At 50.6% G+C, this 15,965-nt stretch overlaps 1 protein-coding gene across 3 annotated transcripts in view; it reads left to right on the top strand.

Moving 5' to 3' along the window:
* The window catches only part of LOC119376001 (spliceosome-associated protein CWC27 homolog), a 381,331-nt gene that overhangs the window by 201,803 nt on the left and 163,563 nt on the right, over positions 1–15,965 (top strand). For all 3 annotated transcript variants that reach the window (XM_037646002.2, XM_049411346.1, XM_049411347.1), the window contains one exon: positions 12,457–12,545. In XM_037646002.2, the coding sequence (XP_037501930.1) occupies positions 12,457–12,545 (89 nt within the window). The remainder of the gene's footprint in view (positions 1–12,456; positions 12,546–15,965) is intronic.

Below are 15,965 nucleotides of genomic sequence, written 5' to 3'. Positions count from 1 at the left end.
CTCAATGACTCCCTGATCCATTGGCTGGAGAACGGACGTCATGTTCGCCGGCAGGAACTCCAGCCTAACAGCCGCCAAGTTGTCGATTTTTCCGTGACCGGGGCAGTTATCCACAACAAACAACACTTTCCGACCGTCCTTTGCCATCTTCCGGTCAAGCGCACGGACATGCTCTTCGAAAAGCGCCGCCGTCATCCAGGCCGTTTTATTGGCGCGGTATGTCACATCCCTCGGGAGCCGTGCATTTCGGAAACACCTGGGATTAAGCGACTTGCCAATAATGAGGAGGGGCAGCTTTTCATCGCCGGTAGCGTTGGCACCAAAAAGAATGGTTATCCTGTCTTTGCGTTGCTTAGCGCCCGAGCACGCTTCGCCTTTTGGTGTGTATGTGCGGTTAGGCAGCATTTTGTAAAAGAGAGCGGCTTCGTCGAGGTTAAAAATGTCCTTGTCCGCGTACTCCTTTTGCAGCTCGGCGAGGCGTAGGTTGCGCCATGCGTCTGCAGCCTGTTCGTCGACAATGCCGCTTTCGCCGTGGATAGGCTTCGATGACACGTTATTTCGCTTCTTAAACCGCTCGAACCAGCTGCAGCTGAAGTCCGCGTGACCCATCTGCAGTGCCAAAGCGTCTGCTTTTTCCATCATCATTTGGGTTGTCACGGGAAGATTGGCTGCTCGAACGTTTTGGAGCCACAACAGAAGTGCTGATTCGACGTCCGGGAATTTGGACGCTCGAACGCGCTTCCGTTTGCTTGAGAAGCTTTGCTCGAAGCCTTCCAAAACCTTTTGTTTGTTCTTGAGCACTGTCGAGAGGGTTGACAAAGGGATGCCGAATTCCTTGGCGATGCACGACTTGCTTCGACCTGCCTTTTCTACTTCCTTGATTAGCTCGACTTTTCTCTCCAACGTCAGAGATTTGCACTGCTTTGGGCGGGACATCGTGGTCGATATTCGGAAGCGTCCGTTGCACACACCACTCACTACTCAGCAAAACTGAACTCAAGATGCGTCGTGCGCAGATCGCGGGGAAAACAAAGAATACCAGCTCGCACATGCAAGGGTTAGGTTGCGTACTGACTGGCCCACGCTTGCACACGCCGCCCACGGCGCATAAGTCGCGCGCAGGTGCGCACATGTGATCACTCCCACGGTTGCTTGACAAGGCTGATAGGAAACGGCTGCGTCCGCGGGAATTTCAAATTCGGCCTTCACGACCGCGTTCGGCACGTATAGTAAGAGCTAAGCGTTCGCATGGAGCCCTCGTTTCCTGTTGGGAGTGGACTTTGCCTTCGGCCCTCCCGGTCAAGATTTCGAGATATCCGTTGTTCCCTCCGGAAAACGTTTCGAGATAAGAGGGGGCAAATACATAGCACCTATGGGAGGTTAATGCACGGCGAAAAAAAGTTTCGACTTAACCGAGATTTCGAGATAAGCGAGTTCGAGTTAACGAGGGTTTACTGTACTAGCTCCAGTTTAGACGTTAGAGACGAAACGCTTGTGTGATAGGAGTACTCAGAAAGAATAAATCTAGCAGAACGGTTTTGAACAGATTCGAGGGCTTTAGTGAGGTTAGATTGATGGGGGTCAAAGATAGCACAGGCATATTCAAGTTTCGGTCGCACGAGAGTTTTGTAGGCAAGTAATCTTACGTGTGACTGTGCCATGAAAAGATTACGGCGAAGATAAGCAAGCATTTTGTTAGCTGAGTTGATAATGTGGGTTACATGATCCGCCCAAGACAAATCATGAGACAGGTGAAGAGCTAGGTACTTGAAGGAATGCACATTAGCTATAATGCAGTTATTAATCTTGTACACGGAGGGTGCGTAGTTAGGTCGACGATGGAATGAAATGTTCACGGTCTTACTGGTGTTCAGTGACATGAGCCATGTAGCACACCAGTCTTGAATACGAAAGAGGTCTTCCTGTAAGCGCTGTAAGCAGTGTGTTCACGCAAACAAAGTGCCGGATGTACACAAGCTTGTCTTATTTTTTGCCAAACATAAATGAAGGCATGCCAGTCACACTGCAAAATGGTCCGATACATCGGTCTTAAGGCTAAACCTAAATGCTCATGTAGCCCACAGCCAGCGTGAAGTGCTGCCTCTTGTGCGTATCAAAGCATTTGTTGCGCGTTTTGTTTACAAAACCAACATAGTGCAGTGGCAAATCAGCTTGTATAAAAACTGCCACGTGAATGCCAGCGCGCCATGAGCCACGAATAAAATGCCGAGGTGCCTGTTAACAAACTGTGCTCACAAGCATGAATTACCAACGCTCTGTCACCGCGGGTTCGCAAATCGCGCAAGTTTAATGGTGCGCGCAAGACAGCGAGTCCTTACTGATGCTTCCGTGTGGGTCTCTTGATACCCGCAGACACCCGATGTGCGGATGCAGTTTGCAATGGCATCGTTAAATACAACATTTCTTGCAAGTTCTCTCTTGAAGGTGATAAATTAAGTGCTAATGGGGAGAAACCAAGAATGGGTCACATTTGTTTTGAACACTCACAGAACTCTAAAATGTCCTTCACGGAACCCACTTTGAGAACCCATGCCTTAGAAGATAATTTATATGAATTTTGAAGGTCGCATCCACAGCGCTATACGCTGCACCTCGTGACATTGACATCATCTAAGGTGACCTGAAAGTGACCCCCAACTTTCGCAGTATCACCACAGCAGCCGAGCTCCGACCTGGTGCAGCTAGTAATGATGACGTCATAGTCGCCACTGCCCTTTGTCGATGCTTGAGCCAGCTGACTGCTTGCGTGTCCGTGCCTGCAACGAGTGCTTCAAAAGTGTGGAAAGCCTCTTGAAACTCATCGCCACCAAACAATGATAACGACTACAATGACGGCAATAGGCAGCACATGCGGCAGGTGAAAGAATACGAGCAGACAATGCAGGCAGCACGGAAGTGCGCCACACTTCTATATGCATACACTAGATGGAGTTAGGTGCAACCAGCGGCGTGTCATTCTCGAAGCTCTCCCAAACCAAAAATGAGACTGCTCGGTATTAAACAGACTGTAATTAATTATCTGTTGCGGGCTACTTCAAAGTGACGTGCCGTGATATGACTCATAGGCCCCCAGCAATGTATTAAAGCAAAGAAACTCTAGACCCAATTTCTTGTCTGAGTACTTCTTTGAATATATAAAATATTATTTTTTACAAATGCACACGCACAAAAAAAAAGGTTCCACTCACAGTGCAAAATGTCTTCGATGTGCCAGTTGAAACACATACTAAATTTTAGGCCATGTGACCTGTGACTGGCATGGACTGGTGCATAAAGATGACACCTGCACATGAAAAACCAGGTATAGCCCATCAGGTCTTAAAGGAGTCATGAACCACTTTTTCAAGTAATGATGTAATGACCTCAGTACAGCTCAGACCACTTATAACGTAACCGCTTACAGTGCAGTACCGGCTATAATGCGGTTTTTTCTGACTCCCGTTTACCCTCCCATAGAACTCCATGCATACGCATACCACTTATTGTGCAGTCCTCCGAGATGAAAGACCGGTTATAATGCGGCTGCCGGAACGTTCTGAGAGATGCGAGGGAGTGAGCGTGCTTCTCAGCGGAGATGCGCCGGTGGGGGAGAGAGCGGCGACGGCGTTACGAAGGAGGAGCGGACGCGGAACGAACGAACAAGGAGCGGGGGGAGAAAAAAAGGGGGCGGCGGTGGGGGACAGCAGCCCGGCGCGGGTGCGTGGTGTGAGGAGGGGGAGCGGTTGCGTGGCCGACGGAGAAACCTTTGTCCCCTTGACATGCGCGCTTTGCCCCGGCCGCATGAAATGTGCGCTTCGCTATGTACGGGCGCCCGCGTCCGCATCAAGAGCGCGTTACCGCTATATGTCTCTGTCGGGAAAATAGTTGCTTCGTCGTAGAGCACAGATATCGCGCGTGCAACCTCGATTCCCCTGCAAGTAACAATGCTTTGAGACGCGATTGAGCTTTCGCCTTTGCCACCAACAGGCGGACTTACAAGCGTGAGAAACTTTTTCAGGATAGTTGCCGCGGCTGTTCTCCCGACCACGAACCGAAACTGCATTTCACGCGTGATGCCCTCGGTTTAGCTCGCGAGTGCGATCTCTTCTACGCCCGATCTCCATGTTGCCTAGGGCAAGCTTCTCGCGGCAGCATGCCAAGTTGCAACACGCACGCTAGGCCTAACGAGCGCTAGCTGCCATGTCGGCGGCCGTGGACTACAGAAGTTGCGGTTTGGTGCCGAGTCAATGAAACATTTTTCAGTTGTTGCATTTAGAAGGGGTGACTTACATCTTTAACGAAAACGCGGGCAGGCGTGTGAAACACTTGAGTGGTGGTTTGTGGTCGCCACCGTTTTTGACATCGCGCACGCGCAGTGTGCTACCACAGCGACTTCCCGTGATGGCGCATTTTGTCCATGTTCGTTACGTCGGCACCGCAGGTCCGCGGACGCTAACCATTCAACATTTCCAAATGTAAGCAGACGCAAACTTACGTCCCAGTCGCATATGCCTCGATAGTCGGAATCGCGCGCCTACCCGTTGGTCACGTTTTGCACACGTGCAACCTTTCAAAACTGTTGTTTTGGTTATAGTGCGGTACCGCTTATAGTGCGGATATTCGCGACTCTGGCGACTTACGTTATAAGCGGTCTATGCTGTATTGGAGTTTACTGCCTTCCGAATCAATTGCCGCAAAAATTTCTCGAATCGGTCAAGAATGAGCGGAGTTATGGGGGTTTGGTGCACGCTATCAGCACTTTCTCTCTTTTCTCGTCCCGACGAGCGCACTGGAAGCTACACAAGGAGGGATGGCATGGGGAAAAGAAGTTACGTCAGCGTGCGTCATGAAACGCGATTGCTCTCCCGCTGTGCTTCGCATGCGCGAGTCTGGCTACCGTGTAAAATTAGCAGACTGAGGAGTGCGGCGCCGGCAAGAAGCGCATCTGATCCGAACGCCGCTCTCGATCGGCCAATGAGGATGCTGTCTTTTGCGACGTGGAGAAACAGATACGCGACGTCGACTGACCAGCGCCCCTCCCACTGACGAGACTGAGAACTAGCCTCTGTTTGAAAAGAGGGCACCTGAGAAAACAGCAACTTCGCGCCTCGCTTGTAGCCTGTACATGGCGCGCACGACTGCAGTATTTGGCTGAGCAGTTCACAGCCGTGTCAGCTTTCCGCAGGGTGTTTCTTCAACAAGCCCAAGGGGTGCTTCATAACCCCTTTAAAGGGCCAATAAATAGGCTCCACCTTTTCTTCTTCACTTCTTCCTTTACACCCTCCTGACAAGCTCGCCAGTTCGTGCAGAAGTCCGCAGCAATCACATTTTGTGAATATTGTCACGTGGTCATGACGCTGACGAAGACAGCAGTCGGCGTGTCCAAGATGAAACTCTTTATTTGGCCGAACTTGTGGCTGGAAATGAAAACTCAAACTACAGCAATACACGCTGTACACAGTCACTGATAACGGCAAACAGGGTGTTGGCCGTCGAAAAACTGCTCAGCGCTAAGGCGCGTCGGCATTTACACGTGCAACATCAAACATTCCAGCCTTATCGCTGGTGGCCACATGAGTTCCTAAAAAGACGGCTGTTCGCGTTTCCGCACTCAAGTCTAACGGATCAGTAATCTGGAACATTCCCAGACATTCTGGTGCAGTTCGCACAAGGTAGTAGTAACGCATGTAAGGGGGCGTTAACATAAAGCATAGAAAGAAAGGAGCGCGTGTGGCATTGCCCCCACTCTGAAAAAGGCATCATCCCGATGCTTAAACAGAAAATGGAAGTGCATACACGAAGAAAGTAGAATAATAAATCAAAAAGTACAGTGCTCATGTTCGCTACCACGCAAGAAACGGTTTAAGGCGCACAACATGGACGACTTCAGGCGCCGCTGAGAGTTCGAAATGCTGTCTGGGATAACAGTCTAGGGTGCCGAGACGTCGGAGCACCTTGTATGGTCCGAAGTATCGTCGAAAAAGCTTCTCGCTAAGTCTGCGTCGGTGTATCGGCGTTCAGACCGACACACGGTCACCGGGTTGGTACTCCATGTGGCGTCGTCGAAGATTATAGTGACGGCTGTCAGCCCTCTGCTGGTTCTTGATGCGCAGGCGGGCGAGCTGCCGAGCTGCTTCGGTGCATTGCATATAAGCGGCAACGTCGAGAATCGAGATCGTCTTCATTGGTGGCGGTTGGTAGCATTGCGTCGAGTGTCATCGCTGGGCTGTCATCCGTAGACCAGCTTGTATGGCGTCATTTGCATTGTTTCTTGCATGGCCGTGTTATATGCGAAGATCACATACAGAAGGATGGCATCCCACATCTTGTGTTCGACGTCGACGTACATGGCCAGCATGTCGGCGATGGTCTTGTTTAGCCGCTCGGTGAGGCCATTGGTCTGTGGGTGGTACGCTGTGGTCCAGCGGTGGTTTGTTTGGCTGTATCTCAATATTGCCTGAGTTAGGTCAGCAGTAAACGCCGTACCTCTGTCGATGATGAGGACCTCTGGGGCGCCATGACGCAGGACGATGTTATCAATGAAGAACTTCGCTATCTTGGCGGCACTGTCTCTGGGCAGGGCCCTTGTCTCTGCGTAGCGGGTGAGTTAGTCGGTAGCTACGATGATCCATTTGTTTCCGGTATTGAACCTCGGGAACGGCCCCAGTAAGTTCATCCCTATTTGCTGGAACGGTCGTCGAGGTGGCTCGATAGGCTGCAGAAGTCCGGCTTGCCCAGTTGGCGGCGTCTTGCGTCGCTGACAGTCTCGGCAGGTCTTTACGTAGCAAGTGATGTCGGCGGCAATAAGGCGTGGCCAGTAGTACTTTTCCTGTATTCTTGCGAGCGTGCGAGAAACACCCAGGTGTCCAGACGTCGGGTCGTTGTGCAGAGCCTGCAGGACCTCTGGTCTCAATGTCGAGGGCACCACGAGAAAGCAATCGGCTCAAAGCGGCGAGAAGTTCTTTAGGAGAACATCATTGCGCAAGAAACACGACGTCAGTCCATGCGTGAGTACCTTCGGAACAACGGTGGCCCTGCCCTTGAGGTATTCCACAAGGCCCCTGAGTTCTGGGTCCGCTCGCTGTGTGGCGAAATCGTCGGCACTCATGGTTCCCAAGAAGCAGCCATCCTTCTGGTCGTGCTGCGGCGGTTGGTCAATGGGGGCTCGAGGCAGGCAGTGAGCGTTGAAGTGTTTTCTTACGGACTTGTAAACGACGGTAATGTCGAATACTTGAAGTCTTAGGCTCCACCGTGCGAGGCGCCCTGAAGGGTCCTTAACGTTAGCTCGCCAACACAAGGCGTGGTGGTCGCTCACAACTTTGAAGGGCCGGCCGTAGAGGTCGGGGCAAAACTTCAGTGTAGCCCAGATGATGGCCGGACACTCCTTTTCTGTTGTGGAATAGTTGCTTTCTGCCTTTGATGGCGACCGGCTAGCATAACTGATGACCCTCTCCAGCTCGTCAGTCTTTTGCACAAGGACGGCGCCGAGTCCTACGCTGCTTGCGTCGGTGTGGATTTCCGCATCGGCGTATTCATCGGAATGCGCTAGTATTGGAGGCATCTGAAGGCATCGTTTCAGTTCTTGAAATGCTTCGATTTGCGCCATTTCCCGCTTGAATGGCACGTCGGTCTTCGTGAGGTACGTTAGCGGCTCGGCTATTCGTGAAAATTCCTTGACGAAGCGTCTGTATAGGTGCAAAAGCCAAGAAAACATCGTACGGCCTTCTTGTCGGTGGGTGGCGGGAAGGCAGCAATGGCAGCTGTTTTCCGCGGGTCTGGGCGAACACCATCCTTGCTGATCACGTGACCCAAAAACAAGAGCTTCTCGTACGCGAAGCGGAACTTTTCAGGCTTCAAGGTGAGTCCGGAGGTCTTGATTGCTTAAAGTACAGCTTCAAGGCGCCAAAGGTGTTCGTCGAAGTTTGAGGAAAACACAACGGCGTTGTCCAAGTAAATGAGGCATGTCTGAGACTTCTGGCCGGCCAGTACGGTATTTGTAACCCGTTGAAAAGTCGCAGGTGCTGAGCAAAGACCAAAGGGCATGACCTTGAACTCGAGCAGGCCGTCTGGTGTTATAAAGGTAGTCTTTTCTCGGTCTCTCTTGTCGACTTATTTTTGCCAGTAACCGGTCTTGAGGTCCATCGACGAAAAGTACTTTGCGTTATGTAATCGACCCAGGGAAGGGTATACATGTCCATCTTTGTGACTTTGTTCAGGCAACGATAATCGACGCAAGCACATAGAGTCCCATCCTTCTTCTTCACTAGCACCACGGGGGATGCCCATGGACTCTTCGATGGCTGGTAATGTCGTCACGTAGCATTTCATCGACCTGTTTCTTAACGGCCTCGCTTTCTCACATTGAAACTCGGTACGGGCTCTGACTGATTGGCCTGGCACTTTCCTCTGTATTGATGTGGTGTTTTGCGACTGGGGTCTGCTAAATTCTTGACGACGATGAAAAGCAATCCTCGTATTGCAGGAGCAGGGTTTTGAGCTGTTCTTGCTTATACTTCGAAAGGCTCGGATTGAGGTCAAAAGCTGGTTGAGGAGCTTGGTTCGTCCGAGTAGGCTCGGAACAATCGGCAAGGGCGAAAGCATTGGTGGTTTCCACAATTTTTTCGATGTAGGCGACCGTCGTGCCTTTGCTCACGTGCTTATACTCGTTGCTGAAATTTGTTAGCATCACTGTTGCTCTCCCTCCCCGCAGCTCGGCTATTCCTCTTGCGATACAAATCTCACGGTTAATCAACTGGTGCTGGTCGCCTTCAACGACGCTTTTCCGGGTCTGCTGCTTTCTGAGTGCCGACGGAAATGATGACGCTAGAGCGAGGGGGAATGGTGACCTGGTCTTCCAGCACATTCAAGGCGTGCTTGCCCGGCGGCTTGTACGGGGGTAGTGCTTTTTCTGTAGATAGTGTTATCGACTTGGATCTCGGGTCAATGACTGCACCATGAAGGCCTAAGAAGTCCATACGAAGGGTGACATCTCTGGAGCAATGCTGTAGGACTACGAAGCTTGCGGGATAAATCCGGTTGTTAATGGAGACCCTCGCTGTGCAGATTACTGCCGGTGTTACTAGGTGGCCTCCAGCTGTCCGGATTTCAGGGCCTTGCCAAGCAGTCCTAACTTTCTTCAACTTCATTGCGAACGGTCCACTGATGACAGAATAGTCGGCCCCGGTGTCAACGAGAGCCGTGACGCTGTGGCCGTCGATGAGAACATTGAGGTCGCTATACTCACGGACAACTTTTCTTGGCAATGAAGGGAAGGCTAGAGAGCCGAACTACGCATGTGCTACCGCTGAAGATTATAGTCCCACTATTGCGCCCGTGTTTTCTGTATGAGAATAAAAAAAAGCAACATTACTTTATTTTCTATGGGGTGCTGTTTGAAAAGAGGGTCAGCGCGCACCACGGAGATATTTATATTTGTTTTGTTTTATGCAGTGTCATCTCGCGTTTTTGCACCTGTGAAAACGTCGCACCTTTTACGTGCACCTCACAGTCAAAATGGCGTCTTCGTCTTCAGGTGAGCACTCGTCACCCTCCAGCTTTTCTGACGACTCGCCGAGGGAGCTTGTGACGAATTTCACTAACAAATGGCTGTGTAAGCGTGTGACGGCCGCTCGAATAATTAAATGACAGTCACAGGAGTCATGGAAGGTTCACAAACCAAAACTAAATTCGAAACACGCGCCGACCGGACTACTTCGCGGAGCAGTACATGTGCAGTAGCTCCGCCCCCGTAGCCTTTCCTTCATTGCCAAGAAAAGTTGTCCGCGAGTATAGTTCATCGTCTTGCATTGTGGTTAGGTCGCGGCATCGGATCACGGCTTCATCGGTTTGTCCCGCTATTTTGACGTTGTGTCAGGTTTTCTTCGGGCCACGAAGTTTTGTCGTGAAGGCTCCGTCCGGTTTGCGTCGTGTTTTTAGGGCATCGTCACGGCGTTGTCGTCGGCAGCGGAGGATCTTCTGTAGTTCGTTGTACAGCAACTTCACCTCCATCGGTTGCTGCCCTTAGTTTTCCGAATACAGGCTAGGTGACCGGCCCCGCGTTGGTCCAGTGTATGGTCGGTGTTGGGGAGAGACGTAGCGGCCTGGCGATCAAGAAGGTCCTCGGGGAGTCCATTGCGCTCCTGCGAGATAGTCGGCGATGTCGCGTAGTCGTTCACCCTACTGTGAATGCGGCACGTCGATCGCGAACCCACGCAGTCCCATCTGTCGGGACTGGCAGCAGCAGTAGGTGTGGCCAGCTTCTCCGCAATGGTATCAGAGTGGCTGGTGGTCAGGGGAGCGCTATATGTCGGTCTTCCAAGGGCATAGCACTGGCCGACAGGCGGGCGGTATGGTATCGGGGGTGGTGGCGGCGTCTGGCAACGGAACTGCGGCGGTGCGACGTCTTGTCGTGGGCGCGGAGGAGGAGCGTGATGGCGGGTTGCAGCAGCATAGCTCATAGCTTGCGGCTGCGGCAGTGCAGGCTGAGGAACACCCAGTGACTGTTGGATTTCCTCACGTACAACGTCAGCAATCGACTTCACTTCAGGCTGTGGAAAAGGTGCGAGCTTTCCCAGCTCCTCCCGCACTATGGCTCAGATCGTTTCGCGCAAGTCGTCGGAGCCGAGGGCATGAACAGCTGCACTGTCTTGAAATAAGCGGCGATTGTACTGCCGTGTGCGCGTTTCGAGCCTCTTCTGGATGGTTGTCGCCTCCAAGGGAAATTCCTGGATGGTCTTGGATGGGTTTCTTATCAGTCCCGCGAACAGCTCCTGCTTGACTCCTCGCATGTGGAAGTGAACTTTTTTCTCCTCGGGCATGTCAGCGTCAGCATGGCGGAACAGTCGGTTCATCTCTTCCGTGTAGAGCACCACGTTTTTGTTTGGGAGCTGGACGCGGGTCTCCAGCAGAGCTTCGGCCCTCTCCTTGCGGACGATGTTCGTGAATGTGGCGAGGAACCTGGTCCGAAAAATGTCCCACATTGTTAAGTTTCGCTCTTGGTTCTCAAACCAGGTCTGAGCGGTGTCTTCCCAGGCGAAGTAGACGTGCCGTAGCTTGTCCTCACTGGTCCAGGCATTGAAAAGGGTGACTCAGCCGTAGGCTTCGAGCCAGCTTTCCGGGACCTCGAGTGACGATCTACGGAAGGTTGGCGGCTCCTTGCGTTGTTGTAGCACAACTGTCGCGAGCTGTGGCACAGGGGCTGTCATCGTTGCCGCCGTCGTGGTCATGGCCTTTGTCTTCCGGGTCTTTTCTGGCAGAAGCCCGTACTCCGGGGCTAGACCTCGTTGTCTGCAGCTGGTTCGCTGGTCGAGGTTGGTGTCGATGTCTTCTTTGCGATTTGGACTGGATTCACGGCTTGACGCGGGCATCCGGAACATGAACATGAAGGAACAGCACCTCCACCAGATGTCACATGGTCATGACGCTGACGAAGACAGCAGTCGGCGTGTCCAAGATGAAACTCTTTATTTGACTGAACTTGTGGCCGGGAAATGAAAACTCAAGGCGAATGGGCGTCGGCCGTCGAAAAACTGCTCAGCGCTAAGATGCGTTGGCATATATACGTGCAACATCGAACATTCCAGCCTTATTGCTGGTGGCCGCGTTAGTTCCAGAAAAGACTCGACTGTTCGTGTTTCCGCACTCAAGTCTAATGGATCATCCCATTGTAATCTGGAACGTTCCCAGACATTCTGGCGCGGTTTGCACAAGGCAGTAGTAACGCATGTAAGGGGCGTTAATATAAAGCATAGAAAGAAAGCAGCGCGTGTGGCAATATCACAATGCTGTGTGCCACGCCATTTTGAAAAACACTTCTCGCACCCCTCTCCAGCACCTGGCCAGTCCTCTTCCCCCCACGAAGCGACGTAATGTTGCACATGGGCAATTTTATGTATCGCCAACTTCGGGGATTCTGCACTCGAAACGGCGCCTTGGCTCTGCAGTAATGCGGTTTCAGCCGTGCAGTTGTCGCCCGTGTAGTGTATTTGTTTACCTCGCCAGTGCCCCGCTCCCCTCGCACTGCGCTTCCTCACTGCGCAGCTCTGATCAGAGCCACATGTGGAGGAAGCCTTCCTCGGTCATTGTCTGCATGAATGGCTGACGTCCTGTTACTTTGCTGAAGCGGGCATGGTCATGACAACGGGCTACGCCTACCCCCTATTCGTTGCCGAGAAGGGTGGGAAAGCCGAGCGAGAAATCGAAACCAACCGAAGAGGATTGTTCTGTATCCTGTAACGTTCTCATTACATTACTTATTCGCAAAATTCTTGTAGTTGCATGTTCACATAGTACAATTGTGCAGCTATCTCTTCGTCACAAATTTTGGGACTGCGGGGTTGTTTACTGGCCCTTTAATGACTCGCCTCCTATTGCAGCACTGTTTGAATGCTACCGATATATGCTTTGGTTGCAGTAAACAAAGTGACTTTGCAGCTGTCTTTTTCTTCTGCATCACAGTGGTGAAATCCGCAAAGAGTTCAGAGAGCTGAGGCGTCAAATGCGGGCAGAGGAACAAGCCAAGCTGCAGACAGACAAACAGCCATCAGGTACAGTGACCTTTCCAAGGGATCATGCATTGTCAGCAGCTTTGAATGTTTTTAGAAACAGGGAAAAAAGGAAAATACAAAGTTTATAATGTTGAATTCCAATGGCAGAGTCAGAGCAACCGACGCACTCTGCGAGCGAGCGCTAGACTCTGGCATAGAGCAATGCCTCCAAATGCGTGATTGGAAAACAATCCGCGCTGCTGGAGCAAGCGTGGGAGCAAGAAGGAAGCGGAAGTGCTTCAGTTGCACAGAATACCTTGCATGTAGTTATTCCATTCTGCTAATTCCGCTGTCGAATTCCCGCTCGTACGAGGCAGTTTCAGCGTCGCTGTCACTATCTGATGAATCGCTCGTGCAGAAACTGGACTTTTATGACTCTGAGCTGTCGCTCTCGATCAGCGGAAGCAATGCCGCACGATTTGCCCAGACGCCCATGTCATCCGCCATTACTCTCAAAACATGCGACAGCGGCAGCACCCCCAAGCAGGAAATGTGTTAAAGGAAGTACGTCACGCGGAGTTCCAGTCGACTCCGCCGATTTTGGCGGAGCAACTTTTCCTGCTCCACGGAGTGACTCCCACTCTGAATCCACTCCGACTCTCCTGTTGGAACGCTTGACTCCCACCCTCACTCCACCATTGGAACACACTTGCTCTAAAAGGAGCAGAAAAGCCTGCTCCGACTCTGCCATTGGAATTCAACATAATGCAGTAAATGGGCTGCAGCATAGGAGCTCTACAAAAAGCAGCTTAATCAATGTCAGGGATGGTCTACAACCAGTGGGGCATAGCCAGGAATACTTTTTAGTGTGTTGGGCTCGCATTAGAAAACTTAGTAGGGGTACACGCACACACACATGCATGCACACGCACACACACACACATATATTCTTCCATACCTGAAAAATATGTCACTTTTTCTGTTAAGGCTTACAGAATTAATTCTGCTGAAAATGGTGATACAGTTAACCTCGATATAACGAAATGCAGTACAACGAAGTTTTTGATATAACAAAGTGCTTCACTTTTTGCTACTTCATGTTCCTAAACACAAGATATTTTGAAACTCGATTCAGTGAAACCTCGGTGATACGATCACAGCTCATACGAATTTCGGGTTGATACGAATATTTTGCTGGTCCTGGCCAAGGCCCATTGGCCTGCAATGTAGTGGAGTACGGTTGTTACGAACCGATTTTCACCTAGTGACGTTTGATACGAACGTACGCTACCGCCTAGATACGAAGAGGTGCTGGCCGCGCTGTCGCGGAAGACGCGCCAAGCACGTGCGAGCGCGGGAACGCAAGCTTGGGCAAGCGCGCTGCACCGCCAAATCGTCAGAATCACAGTGTAAGAAAAACACTTTTCTTACGATCAGAATAAACCTTCAGAGACGCGTCGTGGCCTCCAAGATTGTGTGCGCGAATCTTTGAGGCACTTATGCGCCTCCGTGTGCCTCCACGTTTAGATTACAGATGACATTAGCGCCATGCTTTTTTTTTCTAACGCGTCGACGCGGGCTGCTATCGTTGTGCTGTGTTTACACGTGCCTGCCTCGTGCATCAGACATCCTTTGAAAGGTGGACGAGGACCGAAAGAAGGCGAGGACGGTCTTGCCGAAGGAGTCAGGCCTCACGTCAACATGGGCGACCGTTGAGGATGCACTTGTGCGGGCACGGCCGTAAATCTCCCAAAAAACGTCCCCAAGACCTCTGCGATAACAAAATCATAACACAGGACCGTGGTTCTGTAATTTTGGGGTATTGATAAATCGCGTCAAAGCGCTTCTTTTGTTACTTTTGCGGCAGTACTCCGTTGTCATGCAAAAAAAACATACTAAAATTTGGAAGGGGCTACTGCTGTCGTGGGTCACAACGCATCTGGTTCATTAATTAAATACGCGCGTACGGGCCGTATATTTAGGAGTGCTGGTGTGATTGTCGACATGTAAAAACTTAACCGACAATCATTCAGGGTTCTTCCTGATGTTGCTGCAGCCCTGAAAAAGAATAAATGAAAATGTATGCCAGCTTCCTTTTATCGCATGCTAATTTTCCATGATTTCTGGTGATACGAATTTCGGATGATACGAATATTTTTAGTGGTCCCGTGAGATTCGTATCACCGAGGTTTCACTGTATAACAAAGCTCGTTTATCTGTGATTTCGACATAACAAAGTTTTATTGCTGCCACAGAAAAAGACTGACGCATTAAATTGAAACTTCTGCTGGAGCCACTGGTTTTTGCCAGTGATTGCTCTAATGGCCGGGCGATAGAGAGCGGCTGCTGGAGAGGAGCAGTGTATCTTGGCAGCGGCTTCAGGGGTTTGGGTGCAACTCAATGTTTTCCTTGCCTTAGGAGCGGTAGAGAATGCTGCTGATTTGTGGCATGCGGGAACTATGGCATGCACACTATTCTACCATCTCTACACAGCTTAGTGCCGTATTCTGGGCGTGCGTCGGTGCCCAGTAGTATAGTGTTTTTTTGTTACCACCTCGTATCAAGTTACAAACACGTTTATCCGTCGAGGCAGCAGCACTGAATGTTGAGGAAATCCTGTCTCTTAGTGGTCGTTCAGAACATGTATTGCCAACGCGACTGGTTGTCGGGAAAAAGAGCTCTCTTGGTTTTGTGGCGTGCGATGGTTTTCAATGTTTCGCATTAATTGAAGTGATCGGAAAGCGAGTGGTTCGGTTCTGTGAGCATGATAGATTCGGCATCACACTACTCCAGGCTACACCGAACGTTTTGATGACAAGCCACAGCCTCAGAATAGTTGCGAGCTTCGCTTAACCCATATTACCACAGTGCGTTTCTTTCGGGCTCAGGCATGACGTTCGGAGAATTTTGCTGAGAGAACTTTGCAAGAGAAATTTGCTGACCTGGCTTCGAGCCACTGCTGCTGGATGTCTGCTTCAAGAAATTTTATTTTTTGTCACGTTAAAATTAGTTTCTTGTACTGCCATGCCATTCAAACATTCTTTGAGCACTTCTGGTGCCTTTGACGACTATATTGTGTTTAAAATGATAAATTTCAGTTTAATGAAGTTTCAATATAACAAAGTAACTTGCCGATTTTACCGACTTCATTATATCGAGGTTCAGCTGTATAATGAAGCATACTGCTGCCTTTTTTGTTCGGCGCTCTGCTTATGGACAAAGGGTTTACTGTGCGATGCACAAAGCAGTTAAGTGTATGATCCAGCAGTCTGTAATGCAGCACGAGCCGATGTAATTCTGTCCATCCTTCTACAATAGGTATCATATACTTCTTTTTCATAAGCGAATGCAGGGGTATGCATTAAAATGTCGGTGACAGCACATTGATGTGACCCTTGACTAACATTCTGGTGTTGCAACCAACCCACTGAGTTCAATACGTTGGTAAAGTGCTCTTTTACTACGTCACCTTTCTCTTCT

Source organism: Rhipicephalus sanguineus, unplaced genomic scaffold (genome assembly GCF_013339695.2).
Source record: "Rhipicephalus sanguineus isolate Rsan-2018 unplaced genomic scaffold, BIME_Rsan_1.4 Seq10638, whole genome shotgun sequence".
Classification (NCBI taxonomy): domain Eukaryota; kingdom Metazoa; phylum Arthropoda; class Arachnida; order Ixodida; family Ixodidae; genus Rhipicephalus; species Rhipicephalus sanguineus.
The sequence above is the reverse complement of the archived record's forward strand: the minus strand, read 5'-3'. Positions and strand labels throughout refer to the sequence as shown.